Source organism: Trachypithecus francoisi, unplaced genomic scaffold, assembly GCF_009764315.1.
Source record: "Trachypithecus francoisi isolate TF-2019V2 unplaced genomic scaffold, Tfra_2.0 Lachesis_group4, whole genome shotgun sequence".
Lineage (NCBI taxonomy): Eukaryota > Metazoa > Chordata > Mammalia > Primates > Cercopithecidae > Trachypithecus > Trachypithecus francoisi.
This window is the reverse complement of record NW_022681469.1, coordinates 104065393-104091690: the sequence shown is the minus strand read 5'-3', so window position 1 is coordinate 104091690 and position 26298 is coordinate 104065393. Positions and strand designations below refer to the sequence as shown.

Sequence of the window (26298 nt, the reverse complement as noted above, 5' to 3'; positions counted from 1 at the left end):
TAATGATGCCAAGCACCTACAGTAATTCTAAGATGGCAGCTGCAAAAGGAAAGCTGAACGGGAGTCACCCTCCCCTAATTCCAGCAGTCCCTTCTTCCTTATTGTTCCAGTCCCCTCTGAGACTTTAAGGCGATGGGAACCTTGAGATAAGGGATGGCAAACAAATACAAATATTTGAGTATAAATGTTCAACCTGTTCTTTTCCCAGTTAAGATAACACACCAAAACGATTGGCCTTTTTTGAAACCCTAGAAACATCAATCCATCCTACCAGTTCTCAGGGTTTTAAGTTTTAAAGAAGGGTGCTTTAAATATTAACTAACTAGCCAACTGCTATTTCTGTGACTTGTCTGACCCAATATCCATTCCCAGTGTTTTTCTCTTTTGTAATCTTTATAGGTGGCCAAATTACAATTCTAGACAATGAGATGTTTGTGGAAGTCTGCTGAGTTTGGGAGATGTAGTATCCTGAGAAAGCTTTCACTTTCCTGAAGAAAAAAAAAAAAAGACCATGGATGGTGGAAGCCACCCCTCTTCCCCTCTTCCCGCCTTGAACAAAGGTGTGAAGGCTAAAACTGCTGCAGCCGTCTTGCAACCATGAAGTTAACGTCAAGAGAATCACAGAAATGATGGCCCTGTTGTTCTTGAGCTGTTGAACCAACAAAGGTAACGACCTACCTGTAGATTTGAGGTCTTATTTAAGCTATTATAATGGAATCTTTTTGAAAAAAATGTGGGCCCAAATACATTCCTAACTGTACAGCCACTGAAAGGACATCTTTCAGTCCTCTTTCGTCTTCACAATTCATTACTCCTCTTATAGTCACTGATAACACCATCTAATCACCCTAACTAAAAAACTCAGTTATCCTTGATTTCTCATTTCCCCTCATCCTCTAGGTAATCAAGTCTTATTTATCATAACTGGCTAGTTTTCAAATCTATCTCTGCTTCGCCATTCTCACTGACACTGTTAGTTTGGACTTTCTCTCCAACTCATGTCTGGACTGCATCAACAGCCTCCTAACTAGTATCCCTGCTTCCAGTCTACTATCTACCATGCTTCAGAATTTTTTCTCTAAAATCTTATCAAGATATTCTACTGATTAAAAATCTTAAGTGGCTTTTGTTGCCCACAGGATGAATACAAACTCCCTGCCACAGGTATCATTTGTTATTGTCGTCTGCATGTTTAGGCCGCATCTCTCATACCCAATCTAGCACAAAGTAGGTGCTCCAGTGTGTGTTAAAAGACTCAATCTTTTGTATGGCTTCTTTGATATCATACCACTTAACTATTTAACTAGGCTAAGTACAGTGGTAGCATGCTGGAAGCTCAAAGGTTTGTTGAATGTAGTTTCCAGATTCTACTGTAAAACAATCCTTTATCAGTAGTTCCTGATAACACGCATCTTGGTGTGCATTCAGTTGATCTAGCCTAGTTTACAGGAAGAGGCTCCCTTCAGTAATGTACTGTATGGCCTTTCAGATTATAATTAGTCATCTATATTTTCTAGATTGGGCTTGTGCCAAGACTGTAAGTAAGGACGGTAGGTGGAGTCTGTGTGGGCATTTCTGACAATTTTTTGATCCACGAATAGCTCCTAGCAAATGAGAGAGCAAATTTACAGCCTGCCTGCCAGCAAGCTGTGCCAAGTTAACTAAACCAGCACGGGCCACAGCCATTAGCTGCTGCTACAAACGCTTCGCTTTGTGAAGCAACGCTGAAGGCACTCTTTTGAAACTCGGGAGGTTGCGGGGGGTGGGGGGTGCGGTGCAGCCGCCGCATTGCAGCACTAAACGGAAGGCTTCACACGCTGGAGCTGCCGTCCGCACCCAGATGCCTCTCTCTCCTTTTTACCCTAACCTCCCCCAACTGCGGGCCCTTTCGGGTGCTGCTCTGAGTTCTTCCTTAGCCTCGGAAGCGGCGCCGGAGAGAAGGAGGGCATGGTTTGGAGAAGAGGTGCAGCGGGAACAAAGCTACCCGCCCAACGCCTCAACTTTCTCCTGCCCCCGGTCTGGTATTGTTTAGTCCTACTCATTCCCACTCTCCGAGCCAGCCTGCAAAAATCTGTAGATTTCAGGGGAAATTCCAAGGGGTAAAACATCTTCGGCATAACAATTGGTGTTTTGCTGTCTATATTTCCCATCAATGAACTTGTCGGCCCTCTCCATCCCCAGTCTAAGCCCGAGGCCTCGGCTGCCGCGGCTCCTCCGAGCGCCCTTCTGCCGCGCACGCGCCGCTCGAGGGTTCTCCCGTGACCTTTCCCGGGAACCCCCTTCAATTACGCTTCCCGTCACCTCGCACCGCCTCCGCCCTTCCTGCTCTTTCCGTTTCCTTTTTTGCGCCTGCGCGGCCCCAGTTGTTTTTGGCTTTCCGGTGGTATCCGGCAGAGAAAAAGGGCGGGGGCAACTAGAGTAAGGGAGGGGCGGGGGACAGTCGCGAGGACCCGGGAAACTGCAAAACTGCCGCTGGTGCCGACGGGCGCGCGCGCGCGAGGCGGGAGGGCGGCGTGGCGAAGGCGGGCGCCACAAGCGGGCCAACCGTCCGCTGCCCGCGCGTTCCCGGGCCGCGGGCGAGGGCGAGAGCGCGCGGCGGGGGCGGGAGCGGCGGGCCCGGCGTCTCGCGGCCCCGGGCTGACGAGGCGGCGCGGGCGGGCCCCGCGGCTCCCGGGGGAGGAGTCTGGCGGTGGTCGGGCCCTGAGGAGCGTGCGGCGGCGCCCGCAGAGGACGCTGCTTTCCGCGCTGTACGGACCGAGCGAGGGAGGGTGCGAGGGGAAACCGGAAAGAAGAGGCGGCGGCGCCAGCCTTCCTCGGCCGGAGGCGCCAGCCTTCCTCGGCCGGAGGCGGAGGCGAGACTCCGGTCGAGGCCGCGGCGGGAGGGCCACGCCCCCGCCGCCGCGCCAGAGGGGCCCAGTGTGGACGGGGCCGCCGGCTGGACCGGATCTCACCCCTCAAGATCGAGGGACGCGGGTGAGCAGGCGACGCCAGCATCGGGCGGGCGGGGAGCCCGCGGCGACCTGTGGAGGGGCCGGGGAGGGGGGCTGTGGCGGGAGGGGGTTCGGCCCTTTGTGGCTCGGCTGGTAGGGGGCGGCGGCCGCGGCATCTTTCAAACCCGAGACGCTTCCGTCGCGGGCGGGGGAGGGGCGCGGACGGCCGGCGCAGCCCTCCGCACCCCACGGCGGCCCCAGGGCGGCGGGGCTCCGGGCCGGTCCGCCGCTCGCTGGGCGTTTCCGGCCCAGGCACCGGGCGCCTGGGCGGCCGCGGGGCTCCCGGGCGGCACCCTGGCCTCGGGTCGCGCCCGCCCTTACCGAAGTAGAGCTGTTTCCCTTAAAGACTCGCGACGTGTTCGCGTTATGGTGGGCCGAAGGAGGACACCCCTTTCTTTCTATGTTTTCCCCCCGGTACATCTTGAGTACCAAGAGAGGTCTAGACGAACAGAGTTCTTATGGCGGGCTATATCGACTTAAAAAAAGCAGAAACTGCCCTTTGAAACGGAAAATTGTGTACGTGTTTACTTTGTGAAATCTTTAACTTCCTTGAATTCGACCACCTCCCTCTCCCTACGAATTGAAAAACCGGGGAATAGAAACATCTCTTAGTTTGATGTGGAGTAGTTATTTTGAGTTAACGTTTTTTTTTTTTTTTTCCCCTGGGCTTAGCTATCTAAGAACTCTTTCTTCACCTGCCTCAAAAGGTAGAGGAGTGTTCATTCCACGGGCTACCACGGTGGCCCCTACCAGTGAAAATAGGAAAATAATTCAAAATACAAATGAACTCTAAGAGGGGATGTTTGTGTGAACTATCTTCTGTGTCAATTAGCCTCCTGAAGACGTAGGGGACAGGACTGGTCACATGTTGTTTATACATGAATCTGTACGTCGGGCTCACTGAGCATTCAGGCATTCAGAAACGAAACCCTGTCAACGCTGTGCACTGACCAAAAGGATATTTTCTTTTTATCGAGGCAACTAATTAACAGGGATTCCCCCCTTCCCTCTGAGTTGTACATTTTTGCCGAATTTGAGTAGTATGGATCTTAGATTCCTTGTAATTGTGAATGACTTAGTTTGGTTAACTTTTGATAAGGACTTTTTTTCCCGACTGTTTTTTCTGACCTAAAGTAAATTGAAAAGCCAGTCGGTTGTTTTCCAATCTCAGTGATGTGGAATTTTGCTGTTCTTTCCATCTGGCTGATAACTAATGTTAAGCTTACTTCGTCACTTTGATCTTCTGTTGGCTTAGTGCTTATTGAAGCCCTTTTAGGTTGGGGCCTGGAATCCTCAAGAGGTTGTGTTCTGTCGGTAACTCTGGAGTGCTGTGGCCTTTCTGTTGAGCTTGCTCTGTAGTCCACACGTTTCCACATAGTGCTGTTTTCTTTGCACACAGTTGTGTAGGAAGACTTCATGAGTGCTATAACTCTACTCCCTTTTTTGCTCCCGTAAGAAGCATTATAAAATCTGTTAACTTATGTTATTCACAGGGCATGTAAGGAGATGGGAGGGAATAGAGATATCAGTACATATGTCCATGCTCCTCCATAGATTTTCTTCTGGTTGGTAGAAATGTTGAGCTTTTCGTTCCTAAACATTGAACATTGGATGTGCAAGGTAAATTCCTGAAAACTTGAATGCAGTCTTAAAAGCCAAATGATACATGGGTTTTTCCAAAGATGTTACACATTTAAAAAAGAGTCCCCCTTCCCCTCTTCTCTTGGCCCACTTTCCGAAGGCCAGGAAAAAGGATTGGTCCTGGTGTCGTAAAATATGAGTGAAAATTTTGAAGTCGTTTTTTAGCTTCATGTTTTCAGTTTTGTAGAGTTTGAATAGACCAAGTGATACTTAAATAACTCAGTATTAGAAATGACAGGTTGATCTCAAGTAGTTTTTTTTTTTTTGAGATGGAATCTCGCTCTGTTGACCAGGCTGGAGTGCAGTGTCACGATCTCGACTCACTGCAACCTCCGCCTCCGGGGTTCAAGCGATTCTCCTGCCTCAGCCTCCTGAGTAGCTGGGATTGCAGGTGTGTGCCACCAGGCCCGGCTAATTTTTGTATGTTTAGTAGAGACGAGGTTTCACTATGTTGGTCAGGCTGGTCTCGAACTCCTCACTTCGTGATCCGCCCACCTCTGCCTCCCAAAGTGCTGGGATTACAGGCGTGAGCCACCGCGTCCGGCCGATCTAAAGTAATTTTTTTTTTTTCAAAGAGACAGTGTCACTCTGTCACCGAGGCTGCCCTGGCTGGAGTGCGGTGGCGTGACCTTGGCTCACTGCAAGCTCCGCCTCCCGTATTCACGCCGTTCTCCTGCCTCAGCCTCCTGAGTAGTCCACACCCGGCTAATTTTTGTATTTTTAGTAGAGACGGGGTTTCACGGAGTTAGCCAGGGTGGTCTCGATCTCCTGACTTCGTGATCCTCCCGCCTGGGCCTCCCGAAGTGCTGGGATTACAGGCGTGAGCCATCACGCTGGCCACCTTTCCCCAGCTTTCTTAAGTCATTATGCAGAGCTGAGAGGAAAAAGGAAAAGTGATATCCAAAGTAAAAGGACATACTATACTCATAATTATTGTATCACAGGTGGCATTGCCTTTATGTTCTTGTTTAATTTTTTAAAAGTGAGATAACTTATTAATCATAATATAGTACAGGTTATACTTGTGACCCGAATTTACTTAGAGTGCTGAGCATAATTAACCTGATGGAACCATGTCATCTCTCAGTGTGATTGGAAAGAGAGAACACAGAGGAAGAGACCTAAGCTCTGAATGTGACTAGAGTAGGTGAGGCTATGCTGAGATTTTTTTTTTTTGAGACGGAGTCTCGCTCTGTCCACCAGGCTGGATGGAGTGCAGTGGCACGATCTCGGCTCACTGTGACTATGCTGAAATTTTTAAAACTTGATAGATTCTTCAGAAGGCCAGGTTTTTGAGTTTTTTTGGTTTGTTTTTTAATTGATGCCTGTCACAACTCCAAGAAAATTCTGTTTGTGTAGCAGTTGACAATCTAAAGACCAAATGGTCTTTTCCAGACATTTCTCAACTGTCATGGTTGTTTTGATAACTTGAAAGCATACTGTTTCTAGCACTGATCTCTTGTCCTTCCTAAGGAGAAAACTATCTCATTGAAATAAAGAAAGGCTTGTTTTATGACTGGTGCCCCGTGGACTCTGATTTAGTTTTTTACACTGACATCAGCCTTCTCAAGATTAGTCTTTTTTAAGCACTAGTTTGTTTCATTATTTGTACCATCAAAATAAATTATAATGTGTGAGAAAAGGAAAAAAGAAAAAAGTATCAATATTTTAGAACACTGAATTCAGATTTCAGATGTCAAATGTTTGCAAAAAAAGCCCCAATATTCTCTAAAAACATTGGATTTCTCTTAGGTAAAATACCATTTAGACAGAATGAAAAGAGAGTGCTGAGACCTTGAAATTGGAATCTTTAGACCTGGTGTAGGTGGGGAATCCAGGAGTTGGGAAAGTGCTACAAACAATTTTGAATATTTATGTAGTAGTGCTATAGTAGTGGGTTAATACAAATAATTTTGAATGTTTATGTAGTAGTGCTATAGTAGTGGGTTAATACAAATAATTTCGAATATGTAGTAGTGCTGTGTGTCAGGTACTGAACCAAGTATGAAATGTAACCCTAGAACAATTCATTTAGAGTTCTACTTTTAACCCCATTTTATAGATGAGCAAACTGAGGCATAGAGAATAAATAACTTACAAAGGGCCGCAGAACTATTAAGTTGCAGAACTGGAGCTTTAACCCAAGTAGTTTGGGTTCGTACTCAATTTTTTTTTTTCAACAGTTGACCTCCATGGAGAATGCTTTGGATATTTTCCAATAAAAATTTTTATCTTCTCTATTAACATTTGTAGCATTGGGAGATGCAGCAATCCCTAAGTTAGTAATTTACAGTTTGAATGTGCTTCCTACAGGTGAATGATTTATAGCTGCACTGCCCTTCGTGGAGGGAGACCTATCCTTCATGCCTACTATATAATTTATTTTATTTTTAGTTGGCAAATAATAATTGTATGTATTTGTGGGCTACAATGTGATGTTTCAATCTATGTACACATTGGGGAATGATTAAATCAGGCTGTTAACATCTATCACCTCATCTACTTTTTTGTGGTGAGAACATTTAGAATCTTTAGCAGTTTTGAAATATGCGATATATTATTGTTAACTGAGATCATCACCATGCTATGTAATAGATCACTAAAACTCCTGTCCAGTGGAAACTTTGTACCTACTACTGTACTTACTGTAGCAGGCAGGCCTTGCTAGCAGCGTCTTTCCCATCTTTTTATCCTTCCTTTTTCATCCACAGCTCAGTTAATTGCTGATTGATCTCTTTACCACGTTCAGTAGTTCTTTAATCCTGTATTTGTTCCTTGATCTCTATATTCTGCCTGGTTAACATTGGAAAAGTTTGCGTTGCTTCTATTTGTGTTTCCAGGCTACTCAGTGGGAGGATGCTACAAAGTACACACCTCTAGGAATGAAAACTTGGTTTCAAAGTGAAATTAGACATCTATTTCCCCCCATTGCCTCCCCTCAAAAAACCAAAACACTGCCATCAACCTCTGATATCTTTAAAGTATTCGGGATTTTTTAAAATTTCAACAGTTCATACCTTTAATCTTGGTTCCTTATCCTTTAATATTAATAATCAGAATCTGTAAAACAAATTCACTGTCACTATTATCTCTTTATGAGTATTAAAGTAGTATTTGCTATGTGTAAATTTTCTTTGCTGATATACTTTTGGTCATATTTTGCTGCTTACAGTGAGGAGTTAAACCCCCTTTTAATACTGTTATTTTATAGGAAAGTTAAGTGAGGAATTCAGACAACCAACTTAAATTTGTTGAATAGAAACACAGTTGTCTCTTAGTTTCAGTGGAATATTAGTTCTTAGATCCCCTTGGGGTATGAAAATCGAAGGACATTCAGGTCTCTGATATAAAATGCCATAGTATTTTCAATATCCTCCCAATACTTTGTCATCTCTAGAAATAATTTACTGTGGGAAGAGTTTCAGATTTTTAAGTAGAATTTTATATGTTACTATCGATTGCTGACTGATCTAATCCTGACAATCATTTAGTAACAGAATTTTTTTTTTTTTTTTTTTTTTTGAGACGGAGTCTCGCTCTGTCGCCCAGGCTGGAGTGCAGTGGCCGGATCTCAGCTCACTGCAAGCTCCGCCTCCTGGGTTTACGCCATTCTCTCGCCTCAGCCTCCCGAGTAGCTGGGACTACAGGCGCCCGCCATCTGGCCCGGCTAATTTTTTGTATTTTTTTAGTAGAGACGGGGTTTCACCGTGTTAGCCAGGATGGTCTCGATCTCCTGACCTCGTGATCCGCCCGTCTCGGCCTCCCAAAGTGCTGGGATTACAGGCTTGAGCCACCGCGCCCGGCCTTTTTTTTTTTTTTTTAAGACGGAGTCTTGCTCTGTCGCCCAGGCTGGAGTGCAGTGGCCCGATCTCAGCTCACTGCAAGCTCCGCCTCCCAGGTTCACGCCATTCTCCTGCCTCAGCCTCCCGAGTGGCTGGGACTACAGGCCCCCGCCACCTCACCCGGCTAGTTTTTTGTATTTTTTAGTAGAGACGGGGTTTCACTGTGTTCGCCAGGATGATCTCGATCTCCTGACCTCGTGATCCGCCCGTCTCGGCCTCCCAAAGTGCTGGGATTACAGGCTTGAGCCACCGCGCCCGGCCAGAAATAGAAATTTTTTAAAATAGAGGTTGGTAAATGTGGCCTGTAACCTGTTCTTGTAAATAAAGTTTTATTGAAATAACATTTGTTTCCATATTGTCTTTGGCTGCTTTCAGGCTGCAGCAAGAGTTAAATCTTTGGGATAGAGACCTTATGGCTCCCAAAGCCTAAAATATTTTGTCTTTGTTATGAGAAGAGAGAGTAGTGTACCTTTTGAAGTTTTATTACTATTACTATATGTTTTTTATTTTTTTGAGACAGAGTCTCACTCTTGTTGCCCGGGCTGGAGTGCAGTGGTGCGATCTCGGCTCACTGCAACCTCCCCTTCCCGATTCTCCTGCCTCAGCCTCCTGAGTAGCAGGGATTACAGGCACCCACCATCACACCAGGCTAATTTTTGTATTTTTAGTAGAGATGGTGTTTCACCATGTTGGCCAGGATGGTTTCAAACTCCTGACCTCAGGTGATCCGCCCACCTCAGCCTCCCAAAGTGCTGGGATTACAGGCAGGAGCCACTGTGCCCAACCTTTTTTTTTTTTAATTTTAGAGGCAGAATCTAGCTATTGCCCAGGCTGGAGTGCAGTGGCATGAACATAGCTCACTGCAGCCTTGAACTCCTGGCCTCAAGGTACCCTCTCGCCTTGGCCTCCCAAAATGCTGGGAGTACAGGCATGAGCCACCACACCTGGCCAAAAGTTTATTTTGTAAAAATCAGGTAATCATTGCATATATTAATAAAATCCAGAAGGTTTAAATAGGTCTTCAATAAGTGTTTCCTTTCTCCTGTGTGATCCACTGTAGTAGGGCTGAGCACCAGATACCTTTGCTCATTTTACCTGTACTACAGTTTTTCTTATGGTGAAGAGTAAAATTTCTTGCACTCATGTCTCTATTAAAAGTTTGGAAATAAATATCAAGATAGCTACATTTCAAGAAAAACGTTTCTTACACCCAGCTTGCCTCACTCATTTGCTTGCTTCTTGGCTTTTGAGTTTGTCTAGAATAGCTGGTTTTTAAAACACCATGTTTTTGAATGACAGCTGTAGTTTTGGCTGTGATCCGTAGTAAGAGTAAAAGCCCTTGGTGTTTTGGAGCTTTAGTGTTTGGCTTCTCTCAATCCGAGTATGTAAAGTGCGATGATTGGCACTTAGTATTCAATAAACATTTGTGGAATTAAATTTAAGTAGCCATTCATTCAGCAAAGAAAATTAAGTCAGCAGTTTCCTTGATGCCTGAGAATTAATCTGGGGAAGCTAGCTTCCACAGGTAACAGGGTTTGTGATGTTTTGATGCTGATTTTAGATATAGAATGATACACAAAATGTAATTATTGAAAAGAGAAAATGTGAAGTATGTCCCATCAGTTGGTAATATGGTACATGCTGAAATGCTTCAGAGGATTTAGGGTATTGATTTCAAGGTTTGTTTTTAGGAGGGAAGGAGTCTTTTACAGAAAATGTTTGTGTTGTGGGCATTTGAAGATTGTTGGTTGATCATCCTAAACTTTGCACATTTTCACATTTTTATTTTTATTTTTGTGAGACAGAGTCTTGCTATGTTGCCCAGGCTGGAATGCAGTGGTGTGATCTCAGCTCACTGCAACCTCCTCCTCCCGGGTTCAGGTGGATTCTCAGCTTGAAGCAGCCTCAGCCTCCAGAGTAGCTAGTATTACGGGCATGTGCCACTGGCTAATTTTTGTATTTTTGGTAGAGACAGGATTTTGCTATGTTGGTCAGGCTGGTCTTGAACTCCAGACCTCAGGCCTCAAGTGATCTGCCCTCCTCGGCCTCCCAAAGTGCTGGGATTACAGGCGTGAGTCACAACACCTGGCCAAGCTTTCACATTTTTAGTTAATACCTTTTGAAGTCTATACTCCCAGAGCTGTGAGCTACTTAACTTTATTTATTATTTTTTGTTTTTGTTTTTGTTTTGTTTTGGAGACAGAGTCTCGCTCTGTCACTCAAGCTGGAGTGCAGTGTCGCGATCTCAGCTTACTGCAACCTCTGTCTGCCAGGTTCAAGTGATTCCCTGTCCTCAGCTTCCTGGGTAGCTGGAATTACAGCATGTGCCACCAGGTCCAGCTAATTTTTTTGTGTTTTTAGTAGAGATGGGGTTTCACCATGTTGACCAGGCTGTTCTCGAACTCCTAACGTCAAGTGATCCACCAACCTCAACCTCCCAAAGTGCTGGGATTCCAGGCATGAGCCACCACTCCAGGCCTTAAATTTATTTTTAATTATACTTGTTTATTTACTAAGTGTCATATCTGAATGGCTTTCTTTTTCTGCCTATTTTAAGGTAACTTTTATGTAGACTACCTCTCCAGGAAGAAAACGTATCCTGGATTACAAAAGAAGAGTGGGAAATAGGGGAATCTAATAAGGCTGTGTTAATGAGTATAATGACTTTGTAATTTTTTAGAAGCAGACTTCATTTGTTTTAATACGGTTTCATGGATACGATAAAAAATCAAATCTAGCAAAACCCAGTCATAAATGAGGCGTCCCCAAAATCACTGCAGAAAATCATATGGTTAATGAAATGACCAGAGTGAGCCTGTACAGGTAGCCTGCAAGAAATTCTGGGTTCTAGCGGCATGATTTAAATCTGTCTTGGCCCTGGCCACCAGTTGCTGTTAACCTTGTTTAAACATGGATGGGGACAATTTTGAGTCCAGCTACTGGGATTAGGGCTTTTACTTTATTAATGCATATACTTTTGTAAAATATATTTCTAGAAGTAGGATTAATATATTAGATTGGTATTAAGCATTTCCAGTGTCAGATACTATATTTTCTATGATATTTGCAATTCTAAAATTCAAAAAGCTCTGAAAAATCACATTGTTAAAAAATAACTTATGCTGAACTTCTAACTCATAACGTTCATCTTAATTGTAATAATTTTTACTGACAAAAAAAAAAAAAAAAGCTTCGCTAGTAAAACCTGACCTGAAGTAACATGAGGCTATATATAGTCTTTATTTTTCACACCATTCATAGTTCCCTCAGCAAAGATAATGTGTTTGATTATCCATTGCTACCTGAGACTTCTTGAGAGGGTTTTATAATATAGGGTACATGTGTCACAATACCTGTATAAAATCTGGAAAAGTCTAAATTCTGGAACGTGTCTTGTGTCAAGAGTTTTGAATAAGGGATTGTGGCTATGTATCAGCTTACTCCTCTGTGTAAGAACGCTTGTTTTTCCACACCCTCAACAACACTATGCCTTGCTGCATTATTAATGTGTGGAAATAGCCAGTGATTTTAAGTATTATTTGCCTTAGAGATTATAATAGTAGAACTCAGATTTATAGTGTAACATGCAGTTCTGGAAGAGCAGAGTTATTACCTTAAATGACCCAGAGTCTCACTCTGCCTTTGCACCTGTTTAGTTACTTTCACAGTTAACTTGGTTGGAAACTTGACTGTATATCAAGTTAGCAGTTACTGTAATAGTATAGTTTGTCAGGAAGTATATGTGATATTCTCTTTGACATAATGGATGGTATTTTGTGAGGAAAAATATTAGTGATTCTAATGATGGAGTCGTTTCTCATTATGGTAACCAAGGGTCATCTTAAGAGTTGGTGAAAAAAGAGGTGGTAGTTTTTATAGTTAGCATATTAGTAGCATTCTCTTTGGGATTTTCCTCTTTTCCTGATTTGTACTTCCTTTGCCATGTGTTGTGAATACTGAGTTCCAAATAAATTTTTATTCAGCTGGAATTTTTTTTTTTTTTTGATGAATGGTATGCAGTATGACTAAAGCCTAATTTGAAATACCATATTTATCTTTATCATATCTAATTTATTTATTTATTTATTTATTTTTTTGAGACGGAGTCTTGCTCTGTCACCCCGGTTGGAGTGCAGTGGTGCGATCTTGGCACACTGCAATCTCCACCTCCCGGGTTCAAGTAATTCCCTTGCTTCAACCTCCCGAGTAGCTGAGATTACAGGCATGCACTACCACAGCCAGCTAATTTTTGTATTTTTAATAGAGATGGGATTTCACCATGTTGGTCAGGATGGTCTGGAACTCCTGACCTTGTGATCCTCCTACCTCAGCCTACCAAAGTGCTGGGATTACAGGCGTGAGCCACCGTGCCCGGCCAGTCATATCTAGTTTCTTATGTGTACTTGGGTTTATGGGAGTTTTATAATACATTTAATATTTTCATAAGAATCATGAAAAACTTCTTTAAATATCTTAGCAACTTTTGTGCATTCTTCCAGATAAATCCCTTGAATATAGGATTTAGATTGGATTTGAATTAAACTTACATATTAATTTGGAGAACATTCATATTTGTGTAATACGGAGTTTTCTGGGTAGGAACATATATCCATTACATTTTATGTTTTTTTTTTAAGTAAAATTATATGCTCTTATTCGTAAAGATTCCTAGGAAAGAACCACTCTTCAAAGAGACAGATTACATATACTTCTCTTACTGAATTGAATGGCAAATTTGAGAATAAACAGTGAATCTATTTACCGTATAGTTCAAATTAAATGTGAAGACTTTGTGAACATATTTAAAATATATTCGGAGAATGAGAAATGTCTATGTAAGAGAGCAGTTTTTTAAAAAAAATATTTTTTCTTACATATTATGATCATTTGTTGCTACCAAATAAGAGATCTGGCTTTGGTAATTTATCTATTTTGAAAGAGCTTTAAAAATGTGTACTTATTCATGTATTTGTTATTTTCTGCGAAATATTTTGTATAGAAGGCAAAAGTTAACTTGAAATTACAACTGGTAATTTTCTTCTGCTTTTTAATTTTAAATATAGACTAAGGATCTTCATTTTTGTTATGTTTCGCTTTTATGGTAATGTCTAAAGTTGAACTTCAAATAAACATGATTTCTATTTAAGGCTGCCATTTTAAACGTTATATTCTAAAACTGTACTGGCCTAGATACTACAACTTAACTTTTTTTCTTTTTAGTGACTCCACAGGATCCACTGAACATAGGATGTTGCCACAAAATCTACCTCGTGTATTTTTCTCTTTCACTCATGAGCTGCGCAATTGCAGATTTGAGCACAATGTCTGCAGACTGTTGAAAAACTCTGAAGAACCTAATTAATACAGGATGACCTAGGAGTGATTCTAAGTCTGTAACAAGATATTACTCATTAGTGAATGTGTCAGTCTTGGTACTGAATGCTGCAGATAACAGCAAGTGGTTTCTCCTTTATTTCTTAAGTATTCACTTGACCTTCCATCAGTAAGACAGACTTTTTAAATCTGTTCCTGGAGATATTAATGGAATACAGTCATGTCCACTCAAGACGAGAGGCAGATCAATACTGAATATGCTGTGTCCTTGTTGGAACAGTTGAAACTGTTTTATGAACAGCAGTTGTTTACTGACATAGTGTTAATTGTTGAGGGCACTGAATTCCCTTGTCATAAAATGGTTCTTGCAACATGTAGCTCTTATTTCAGGTAAGTACTTTTAATGTTTTAAATGGAAATTCTTTGAAATGTTATTTAATTTTTTAAGATGCCACATCTCAATTTTTGTTTTTAAGTTTTGCTTAAGTTTTCTGTTCAGATGATGTAGTACTTGGCAAATCTCATTCTTGCATGTGTAAGGGACACATGAAGTTTTGTAAAGGTTTGAATCCAAGAAATGTGTTGCAATTAACTAAGGTAAAATTTTAATGTTGGGAAGGCAGAAAAGTTTAGAATATTCTTTTTCCATTAAAAGAGAAAGAAAAATGGGATAATTTACACTTTGAGGTTTTAAAATGCTACCTTTAGAAAACAGTGATCCCTGTTTTTAAACTGACAAGTTATCATAGGCTCAAATAGGAATTTTTAGAGAGTAAAAATTGGTGCTTTTAGATATGTTAAGACTTTACGAAATGTATTTTTTCTCACTCTTTACTATTACCATTTGTCATATTTCTTTATACTAACTAGACTCTTTGCCAGATTTAAATATTTAATAACTAGTAACATTGTTGGTATTCTCTGTGCCTCTGAATGTAGAAGTTAATTTAGTTACTCTTTGCTAATACAGATACGTAAAGCTTAACTTTACATTTTTATGATCTTCTGCATCTTTGTTGTACGTTTCCTGAGCAGAATAGAAGCCAAAGCATAGAAATTGCTTAATTTGTTCTTTGCTTTTAGGTAATTTTGACTTAATATTTGAAAGGGACAGAAATAATAAAGGTGAATTAAATGTGGACCGGTATATTTCTACTACAAATATTAACAGCCATAAGCAGCAATCATTAGTGAGTTTGGTTCTTCTGTCCTTTTTTTTTTTTGAGACGATCTTGCTCTGTCATCCAGCCTGGAGTGCAGTACAGTGGCACGATCTCAGCTCACTGCAAACCTCTGCCTTTTGGGTTCAAGTGATTCTCCTGCCTTAGCCTCCCGAGTAGCTGGGATTACAGGCGCGCACCACCACGCCCGACTAATTTTTGTAATTTTAGTAGTGATGGGGTTTCACCATGTTTGTCAGGCTGGTCTCAAAACTCCTGACCTCGTGATCTGCCCGCCTTGGCCTCCCAAAGTGCTGGGATTACAGGCGTGAGCCACTCCGCACTGCCTGTTCTACTGTTCTTTAATGGCAGCTGTAGACAGGACAGATTTCATTTGAACTTTCAGGGCTGACTTACTTTGTATGAAGATATAGAAACTTCACATTCCCTAATACATCCCATGATGATTTCAAAAGCTAAGGCTCAAATACCAGTTGTTGCCTTTGCTGTGCCTACAATTTTTTTTTTTTTAAAAGACAGAGTCTGTCACCTAGGCTGGAGTGCAGTGGTGCTATCTTGACTCATTGCAACCTCTGCCTCCCAGGTTCAAGCAATTGTTGTGCCTCAGCCTCCCAAGTAGCTGGGATTACAAGCACACACCACTATGCTTAGCTAATTTTTTGGTGTGTTTTTAGTAGAGGCGGAGTTTCACTATGTTGGCCATGCTGGTCTCAAACTCCTGACCCCAAATGATCCACCTGCCTCGGTCTCCCAAAGTGCTGGGATTACAGGCGTGAGCTACTTGTACCTGGCCAAGTCTGGGAAATTTCTTAACCAACCAGTCGCCCACAGATACCAAGGGATAACTGTATATTATCCCTAAAACAAATCAGATATTTATTAAATAAATAAAATAGTTCAATATTTGTTTGGGATTAAAGCCACCCATCATTAAAATCTTGTGCCTGGGACAGTTTCATATCCACAGGATATTTCCCAAGTGTTCTTCAACTAGATTCTACTCCCAGAATTGTAGATTTCAAGATCTTTACATGTAATGCTCCTACACATCTTTAATGTTAGAGATTTTGCCTTCTGAACTAAATACATTCTTCCTTTATAGTTTGAGTTACCAGTTCTGTCTGTCCCACTAAGAATTAGTAGGTACCTCTGAATAATAGTTTTAATATTTTTTGGTAACATGTATAGTTCATTATAGACCCAAAATGAGAGAATTGCTTGATAATTACTCAGCACTTCTTCTGTTGTGGTACTTCAGCCTGTTACAGTATTATGAAATTAAGTATTTGCTGTTTCTGGTTGGACGTGGTGGCTCACACCTGTAATCCCAGCACTTTGGGAGGCCGAGGTGGGTGGATCATGAGGTCAGGAGATTGAAACCATCCTAGCTAACACGGTGAAACCCTGTGTCTACTAAAAATACAAAAAATTAGCCAGGCGTGGTGGCGGGCGCTTGTAATCCCAGCTACTTGGGATGTAGGAGAATCGCTTGAACCTGGGAGTTGGGTGTTGCAGTAAACCGAGATACCACCACTGCACTCCAGCCTGGGCGACAGGGTGAGACTCTGTCTTAAAAAAAGAAAAGGAAAAAGAAAATCACCAGGTCCTGTTGGCTCTTTATAGTGGGTTTTGTTTGTTTGTTTCTTTTTGAGACAGAGTTTCACGTTGGTCGCCCAGGCTGAAGTGCAGTGGGTCGATCTTGGCTCACTGCAGCCTCTGCCTCCCAGGTTCAAGGGATTCTCCTGCCTCAGCCTCCTGAGTAGCTGGGATTACAGGCACCCACAACCACACGCAGCTAATTTTTGTATTTTTTAGTGGAGACGGGGTTTCACCATGTTGGCCAGGCTGGTCTCAAACTCCTGGCCTCAGATGATCTGCCCACCTTGGCCTCCCAAAATGCTGGGATTACAAACGTGAGCCACCAAGCGCCCGGCTATAGTGGTTTTTGTATTCATTTCTGCTAGCGTAACTCAGTTTCTTACCTCTTAGGTATATTATTGTCATAGCCTCATTGCCAGTTTTCCTGTCTCTAGCCTTTAGCTCTGAATAGCCTGTCAGCTTAGAGTATTCATCCTACATTTATCACTTACATTTTGTCGTGCTAAATTCAAACTTGAAATCCTTTGGTTTTCCCCACTATCTACAAGGAAAAGCTCAGGCTCTCTTGTCTCATTTAAAGGCCCTCTGTGATCTGACTGCCCTCCATCTTTCCAATTCATTTTCTGGTTTCCTGCATCAGCCCTTATATTCAAGCTATGCCCCTTGAATAATCGCTTCTTATGTTCTACCCCATTTTATCCGTTTTGAATGGCTTCTTCATCTCTGTCCTTGAGGGGCCAAGTTAGTGACTGTTGTGACACTCACTGTTGACCGCTACATGCAGAGGCTTTTCTCTCCTGTTTTCATCTCTTACCTATATATGGGCATTCTACTTTGTAGTCTCCATCATGCCAGTTGCCTTTCCATCATGATTTCCTGTATATAATAGATTTTTAGGAAACTGTCCTGCATATTTTTAGATAATGGTTTGAGTAAATGAATTTTTAACAGCTTTATTGAGATGTAATTTGCATACCACAAAATCTACCCATTTTAAGTGTATAAATAAATGAATTTCAGTATATTTACAGAGTTATACAACCATTTCCACAATCTAAATTTAGAGCATTTTCATCACTTTGTGTCTATTTATAGTCACAAACCCCATTCTTACAGTTCTAAGGAACTAGTAACCTACCTTCTGTCTCTCTATATTTTCCTTTTTTGGATGTTTTATATAAATGGACTCATACACTGTATGGTTTTTCTATGTGGCTTCTTTCACTGAGCATAATGTTTTCAGGTTCATTTATGTTAAAGTATATATTAATACTTAGTTCCCTTTTATTGCTGAATATTATTTCATGGTATGAATATAAGGAGTAAATAGAATTTTGAGATTTTCACTCAAAATGGCATGATGGAATAGTCTGGTATATCTTTGGGACTGGATTTTATTTGTATCTGTCTCCCTAAAAATTTCATTGGCTAGGCACAGTGGCTCATGCCTGTAATCCGAGTACTTTGGGAGGCTGAGGTAGGAAGATTGCGTGAGCTCAGGAGTTGGAGACCAGTCTGGGCAACATAGGGAGGCGTCGTCTCTACTAAAAATAGAAAAAAAAAATAGCTGGGAGTGGTAGTGCATGCCTGTAGTCCCAGCTACTTGGGAGACTGAGGAGAATCGCTTGAGCCCAGAAGGTCGAGGCTCCGGTGAGCCATGATCGCACCACTGCACTCCAGCCTGGGGGACAGAGCAAGACCCTGTCTCAAAAAAAAAAAAAAGTTTCACTTATAAGTAAATATCCTAAATGAACACGTCTTGTTGTCTAATTGTTCTTTTCAGCTCTACATTTGTTTTACACAAAACCCTTACAACTTTTGTTTTCTCCATCTCCCCTGTAGGGCCATGTTTATGAGTGGACTAAGTGAAAGCAAACAAACCCATGTACACCTGAGGAATGTGGATGCTGCCACCTTACAGATAATAATAACTTACGCATACACGGGTAACTTGGCAGTGAATGACAGCACTGTAGAACAGCTTTATGAAACAGCTTGCTTCCTACAGGTAAGCATATAGATATTTTTTTAGACGGAGTCTCTCTCTGTTGCCCAGGCTGGAGTGCAGTGGCGTGATCTCGGCTCACTGCAACCTCTACCTCCCAGGTTCAAGTGATTCTCTCCTGCCTCAGCCTCCTGAGTAACTGGGATTACAGGTGCTAATTTTTGTATATTTAGTACGGGGTTTCACCATGTTGGTCGGGCTGGTCTTGAACTCCTGACCTGGTGATCCACCCACCACAGCCTTCCAAAGTGCTGGGATTACAGGTGTGAGCCACTGTACTCAGCCTACAGGTAAGCATTTTTTTCCTCAGTTACATACATGAGTTGTGGCTTATTGGTTTATTATGTGGTTTATTTTGTGAGGAAACATTGTTAAACCTTATTTATGTTTTTGAGACAGGGTCTGGTTTGGTCACCCAGGTTGGAGTGCAGTGGCAGTCATGGTTCACTGAAGCCTTGAACTCATGGGCTCAGGTGATCCTCCTGCTTCAGCCTCCTGAGTAGCTGGGATGACTAAAGGTGCACACCACCATGCCCAGCTAGTGTTTTTATTTACTTGTTTATATATTTATTTGAGACGGAGTCTCACTCTGTCACCCAGGCTGGAGTCTAGTGGCGCGATCTCAGCTCAAATGCAAGCTCCGCTTCTGGGTTCATACCATTCTCCTGCCTCAGCCTACCGAGTAGCTGGGAGTACAGGCACCCACCACCATGCCTGGGTAATTTTTTATTTATTTATTTTTAATTTTTTTAACTAATATTTTTAGTAGAGACGGAGTTTCACCGTGTTAGCCAGAATGGTCTCAATCTCCTGACCTCGTAATCCGCCCGCCTTGGCCTCCCAAAGTGCTGGGATTACAGGCATGAGCCACTGCACCTGGCCAATATTTTTATTTTTTGTAGAGACAGGATCTCACTGTGTTGCCCAGGCTGGTCTCAAAATCCCAGGCTCAAGCAATCCTCCTGCATTGACCTCTCAAAGCCCTGGGATTACAGACCTGAACCACCATGCCTGGCCCAGTAATGTCTTTTATCTATATAACTTCTTTATTACATATTTTAGAAGGTAAAAGGTTTTTTTTGAGACGGAGTCTCGCTCTGTCACCCAGGCTGGAGTGCAGTGGCCGGGTCTCAGCTCACTGCAAGCTCCGCCTCCCGGGTTCACGCCATTCTCCTGCCTCAGCCTCCCCGAGTAGCTGGGACTACAGGCGCCCGCCACCTCGCCCGGCTAGTTTTTTGTATTTTTTAGTAGAGACGGGGTTTCACCATGTTAGCCAGGATGGTCTCGATCTCCTGACCTTGTGATCCGCCCGTCTCGGCCTCCCAAAGTGCTGGGATTACAGGCTTGAGCCACCGCGCCCGGCCAAGTTTTTTTTGTTTAAATAAAATCTGTAAGGAGACGGGTGGAACGAGGTCAGGAGATCGAGACCATCCTGGCTAACACGGTGAAACCCCGTCTCTACTAAAAAATACAAAAAAAAAGGGGCGTGGTAGCGGGCGCCTGTAGTCCAGCTACTCGGAGGCTGAGGCAGGAGAATGGCGGAAACCAGGAGGCAGAGCTTGCAGTGAGCTGAGATCCGGCCACTGCACTCCAGCCTGGGTGACAGAGCGAGACTCCGTCTCAAAAAAAAAAAAAAAAAAAAAAAATCTGTAAGGGAAAAACAATAGGATTTGATTACCCAGTAAACTAAGTAGTTTTGTGATGGGAATGTAAATCTGTTAATAAAAGAGATAGGTGAAAATTTTATACTGGTTTTGTGTGTTTTACTGCCTAACATACCTGAGAATTTTGATTTCATGTTAAAGTAATTTGTTTTTGAGACGGAGTTTCACTCTTGTCCAGGCTGGAGTGCAATGGCACAATCTTTGGTTCACTACAACCTCTGTCTCCTGGATTCAAGTGATTCTCCTGCCTCAGCCTCCCAAGTAGCTGGGATTACACCATTCCCAGCTAATTTTTCTATTTTTAGTAGAGTCGGGGTTTCGCCATGTTGGCCAGGCTGGTCTGGAACTCCTGTCCTCAAATGATCCACCCGCCTTGGCCTCCCAAAGTGCTGGGATTACAGGCATGAGCCACCACCCCCAGCCAAATTAAAGTAATGTTTAACAGTGTTTATTAAATTTAAGTGTTTTGAGTTTTTTTTTTTTTTTTTTTTTTGCTTAGAGCTTAGATGTACTAATTTTTTATATTACTTTTCACAGAAAACTTGGAAATTATGATAAATATTTATAATGGCTATGTGACCATATTGAGCAATTAAGGAGCAGTATTTAAACAAAACAAGTGATGGTTGATATATTTATGGATGACAAACTGTTTTAGTCTTTATTTCCTCATCACGTCCCCTTTTTAAATTTTAAGAGGAATATAAGTTTTTTCTTCATTTCATCTCCTGTTTTGGAATACCATTGTATTTCACAAAGTTTCTTCAAAGGGAGAACCTTTAGACCAAAGGTTAAATTTGGAGAGCACTGTTCATGATATTTGTTAAGTACTTAATAAATATGCACTGAATGAATATGCATGACACTGGTTGAATGCCAACACCTAGGTGTAATTCTGGAAACCAGAACTCAGTTCACGCTTTATGTAGTTTCCTTCCTTTTTAGTCTTCCATAGGTTGATTAAAACCTTTATCCAAAATGGTTGGGACCAGAAATCCAGTTCAGCTAGTTTCAGATTTCAGAATTTTTCAGATTTTAGGATTATATTTACTAGTTCAGCATTCCTAATCTAAAAATCTAGACTCTGAAATACTCCAGTGAGTATTTCCTTTGAGTGTCATGTCAGCACTCAGAGTATTTCAGATTTTGGAACATTTTGTATTTTGAATTTTTGAATTAGGGATACTCAACTTTTACTTCTTTTTTTTGTGTGTGACAGGGTCTTGCTCTGTTGTCCAGGCTGCAGCACAGTGGTGAGATCACAGCTCACTGCAGCCTCGATCTCCTGGGCTCAAGTTGTCCCCAGCCTCAGCCTCCTGAGTAGCTGGGTCTATAGATCTGCATCACCACACTTGGCTAATTTTTTTATTTTTTTGTAGAGACAAGGTCGTCTTATGTTGCTCAGGCTAGTCTCAAACTCCTGAGCTCAGGCAGTTCTCTCACCTGGGCCTCCCAAAGTGCTAGGATTACAGATGTGAGTTACAACATATGACCAACCTTTACTCCTTAATACACTAACCTTATTGTTAGTGTCCTACTCTACCCACAACTCTGGGGAAATTGAGGCTGGGGTAGCTTGCTGTTGCGCTAGTAATTCCAAACTTGAAAGGGAGAAATGTTTACTGTAAGCACTGTCTTTATATAGCTTGCAAGTTGTCATTACTTTTTATTTTTAGAGACATGTCTTGTTCTGTTGCCCAGGCTGGAGTGCAGTGGCATGGTCATAGCTCACTGCAATCTCGAATTGCTGGGCTCAATAAATCCTCCTTCCTATAATCCCAAAGTGCTGGGATCATAGGCATGCACCAGCACACCCAGCTGATTTTTTATTGGTCCTTCTTTTAAAAGCAGTCATTTCTCAGAATTCGTAAGGCATTAAGGGATTTTGAGAAAGTCTGATTCCAGCATACTTTGTTACTGTAAATATTGACACTGCTCCTTATAGTTTTTTTCTGCCATTTTAATGAAAACCGTATACTACATCTGCTTGCTCAAATGCAAAACAGGACTCTGCCTCTTAGACTATGTTTCCCTAGCAAGCCTGAGATGGGGCATTCTGTGACTACCAATGTGACTTTCACTATCAGCCACATGAAGTGATCATGTGTTTCAGTACCAGATGCTGTACTAATACTTTATATATATTCTCATCTGATCCTTGCAGTGCTCATTTGAGGTAGATAACCGTTATTTCCCCATTTTATATAAGAGAAAATGGAACTTTAGAGATTTGAAACTTCTTTCCTAATAAGTAGTTTAATTGGCCAATTTAAGTGTTTTTTTTTTTTTTTTTTTTTTTTTTTTTTTTGAGATGGAGTCTCGCTCTGTCGTCCGGGCTGGAGTGCAGTGGCCAGATCTCAGCTCACTGCAAGCTCCGCCTCCCGGGTTTACGCCATTCTCCTGCCTCAGCCTCCCGAGTAGCTGGGACTACAGGCGCCCGCCACCTCGCCCGGCTAGTTTTTTGTATTTTTTTTTTAGTAGAGACGGGGTTTCACCGTGTTAGCCAGGATGGTCTCAATCTCCTGACCTCGTGATCCGCCCGCCTCGGCCTCCCAAAGTACTGGGATTACAGGCTTGAGCCACCGCGCCCGGCCCAGTTTGTTTTAAATCCAAGCAACCTTTTAAGTTTTAAATCCAAGCAACCTGACTTCTCAGTGTAGTTTCTAGTTAATCACTGTGATGCTGCAGAAGTAGCACATCTGATTCAACTGAGATCTACCTTCTTAAGAAAAAACAAATTTAGGAAGCTTACAGTGTCTTAAGATGGGTCATTTAAATATAGGTAATTTATAACTGCACATAAGTCTATTTTGTGTTGCTTTGATAACTTACCTCTCTAGATAAGAATGGCAAATAACTACTCTTACTCATTGTGCATGATTTGCTGGTTTTATGTGACTGTCTCGTCCAAGTTGAGGAAACCAGAATCCAGTTACTCAACAACAATAATTTTCTGTATACTATGATTTGTTTACATTTTTTCATATAGTTCTCTCAATTATATATGAAGTCTAGGAAAGTATGACTTATGTATGAATTTCCTTGCCTATTCTTTAAGGCTGTTTTGTTTTTTAAGAACCTATTTATTGTTGTACTACTGGTTCCTAAATAGAACAGTTAAGTAGGCCACTGAGCAGGAAAAATTACTGCAAAATTATATAGTCTTCTGATTTTATTACTACCAGAAGACCTTATCTCTTAGCCCAGATGTGTGTATCTGAAAATAAAAATTACACTGTGGGCATCTGATTAATATACTTATGTCTTACATAAAAGTAAAATGTGTCTGTCCTGGCCCCATCATCCTGTTTTTTTTCCTTCTCATTCTAGGTAGAGGATGTGTTACAACGTTGTCGAGAATATTTAATTAAAAAAATAAATGCGGAAAATTGTGTACGATTGTTGAGTTTTGCTGATCTCTTCAGTTGTGAGGAATTAAAACAGAGTGCTAAAAGAATGGTGGAGCACAAGTTCACTGCTGTGTATCATCAGGACGCGTTCATGCAGCTGTCACATGACCTACTGATAGACATTCTCAGTAGTGACAATTTAAATGTAGAAAAGGAAGAAACCGTTCGAGAAGCTGCTATGCTGTGGCTAGAGTATAACACAGAATCACGATCCCAGTATTTGTCTTCTGTTCTTAGCCAAATCAGAATTGATGCACTTTCAGAAGTAACACAGAGAGCTTGGTTTCAAGGTCTGCCACCCAATGATAAGTCAGTGGTGGTTCAAGGTCTGTATAAGTCCATGCCCAAGTTTTTCAAACCAAGACTTGGGATGACTAAAGAGGAAATGATGATTTTCATTGAAGCATCTTCAGAAAATCCTTGTAGTCTTTACTCTTCTGTCTGTTACAGCCCCCAAGCAGAAAAAGTTTACAAGCTCTGTAGCCCGCCAGCTGATTTGCATAAAGTTGGGACTGTTGTAACACCTGATAATGATATCTACATAGCAGGGGGTCAAGTTCCTCTGAAAAACACAAAAACAAATCACAGTAAAACAAGCAAACTTCAGACTGCCTTCAGAACTGTGAATTGCTTTTATTGGTTTGATGCACAGCAAAATACCTGGTTTCCAAAGACCCCAATGCTTTTTGTCCGCATAAAGCCGTCTTTGGTTTGCTGTGAAGGCTATATCTATGCAATTGGAGGAGATAGCGTAGGTGGAGAACTTAATCGGAGGACCGTAGAAAGATACGACACTGAGAAAGATGAGTGGACGATGGTAAGCCCTTTACCTTGTGCTTGGCAATGGAGTGCAGCAGTCGTGGTTCATGACTGCATTTATGTGATGACACTGAACCTCATGTACTGTTACTTTCCAAGGTCTGACTCATGGGTAGAAATGGCTATGAGACAGACTAGTAGGTCCTTTGCTTCAGCTGCAGCTTTTGGTGATAAAATTTTCTATATTGGAGGGTTGCATATTGCTACCAATTCCGGCATAAGACTCCCCTCTGGCACTGTAGATGGGTCTTCAGTAACTGTGGAAATTTATGACGTGAATAAAAATGAGTGGAAAATGGCAGCCAACATCCCTGCTAAGAGGTACTCTGACCCCTGTGTTAGAGCTGTTGTGATCTCAAATTCTCTATGTGTGTTTATGCGAGAAACCCACTTAAATGAGCGAGCTAAATACGTCACCTACCAATATGACCTGGAACTTGACCGGTGGTCTCTGCGGCAGCATATATCTGAACGTGTACTGTGGGACTTGGGGAGAGATTTTCGATGCACTGTGGGGAAACTGTATCCATCCTGCCTTGAAGAGTCTCCATGGAAACCACCAACTTACCTTTTTTCAACGGATGGGACAGAAGAGTTTGAACTGGATGGAGAAATGGTTGCACTACCACCTGTATAGTTGGGAAGTTCAGGGAGTGCACGCCTGAGTTATGTGCTTTGTCATTTTCTTTGCTAAACAAAAGAGGCTATGAAAGAACTAAATATGACTACATAAAAATCTATCTTTGATAAATTTTATTTTTATGCCCTACTTAATATTTGCATCAGTATAATATATATCAGTGAGTCTTACAGAAAGATATGCTTCCATAATATGAAATAGATTATTCAATAATTGAGAAACTTTATGTGTAATCATGAGAGTATAAGAATCTGGATTATCTAACATTGTTAGCCCTATGTATGTACAGTTCAAAAAGTTCATTTATAAAAGTAGTTTCCTGTTCCTAGTGTGGTATATCACAAATTGTGCTGAGGTTATTTTAGTATGTGTATTTCATTCCCGTGCTTCTGTTCTGAAGTCCTGGAATACAGTTTTCAGTGTAATTAATTCAGCTGCACTTAACACTAATGTCCATGTTGGTATAGAAACGTCTAAATCCTAAACTCTAGTTGAGGAAGATCTTCCATAATTTTATGGTATTACACACGGAAAGCTATGACTGCAGGATCAGTCTAACTATACTATTAGGTGCATGTATTCTCTTTTCACTAACTTATACTTGTCTATCTAGAATAAGGTCTTCCAGTCAGCTGGTCATTTACCAGGTGTGGACTTACGTTGCTGGGCTTGCAGTAAGAATTGCCAGCCCCTCATTGTGCGGGTCTGCGTGGAGCTTTAATCAGTAAAAGCCTCCACTTTCTGTATTATGTTAACATTGGCTCATGCATATAACTACCTGCTGCTGATGTAGTTCTCCATCTTCAAGATTTAGAGTGGGTTAACCAGGTCATTACATCTTAATTTAATAACAAGCATTACTGTAGAGTGATTGTGTATAGATCTGTTAGCTGTCAGGGTGTGTTTTTTTTAACCTGTTGTGTGCGTGTGAGGGTTAGGATTAGTAAGGTGAACTGTTCAGGAATTCTCTGCACTAGCTGTGCAGAAGAGCAGATAACTAGCGCTGCTCTGGCATTAATCCCAGGAACCACTAGCAGTAGTGGGGCGCCGCCAATCTAACATGAGCACAGGTGCTTCATGACAAACATTACTAGCATGTTCAACTGCATCATGTTCTGGCACTGTATTTTGAATGACATTAATTTATTAAATAAATTGTATATATTCAATATC

At 41.8% G+C, this 26298-nt stretch overlaps 1 protein-coding gene across 4 annotated transcripts; it reads left to right on the top strand.

The window, feature by feature from the left end:
* Positions 1 to 404: 404 nt before the first annotated feature.
* On the top strand, positions 405 to 26298 carry KBTBD2 (kelch repeat and BTB domain containing 2). 4 transcript variants are annotated; one of them, XM_033195002.1, is made up of 4 exons: positions 405 to 666; positions 13694 to 14197; positions 18430 to 18595; positions 23587 to 26298. In XM_033195002.1, exons 2-4 carry the CDS (start codon positions 14028 to 14030, stop codon positions 25120 to 25122), a joined length of 1872 nt encoding a protein of 623 aa, XP_033050893.1. In that variant the 5' UTR covers positions 405 to 666; positions 13694 to 14027; the 3' UTR covers positions 25123 to 26298. The 4 variants fall into 4 exon arrangements, with proteins under 4 accessions (XP_033050893.1, XP_033050894.1, XP_033050892.1 ...); XM_033195003.1 differs by lacking the exon at positions 405 to 666 and adding an exon at positions 2373 to 2418; XM_033195001.1 differs by lacking the exon at positions 405 to 666 and adding an exon at positions 2634 to 2973 and having other exon boundaries at positions 23587 to 26296.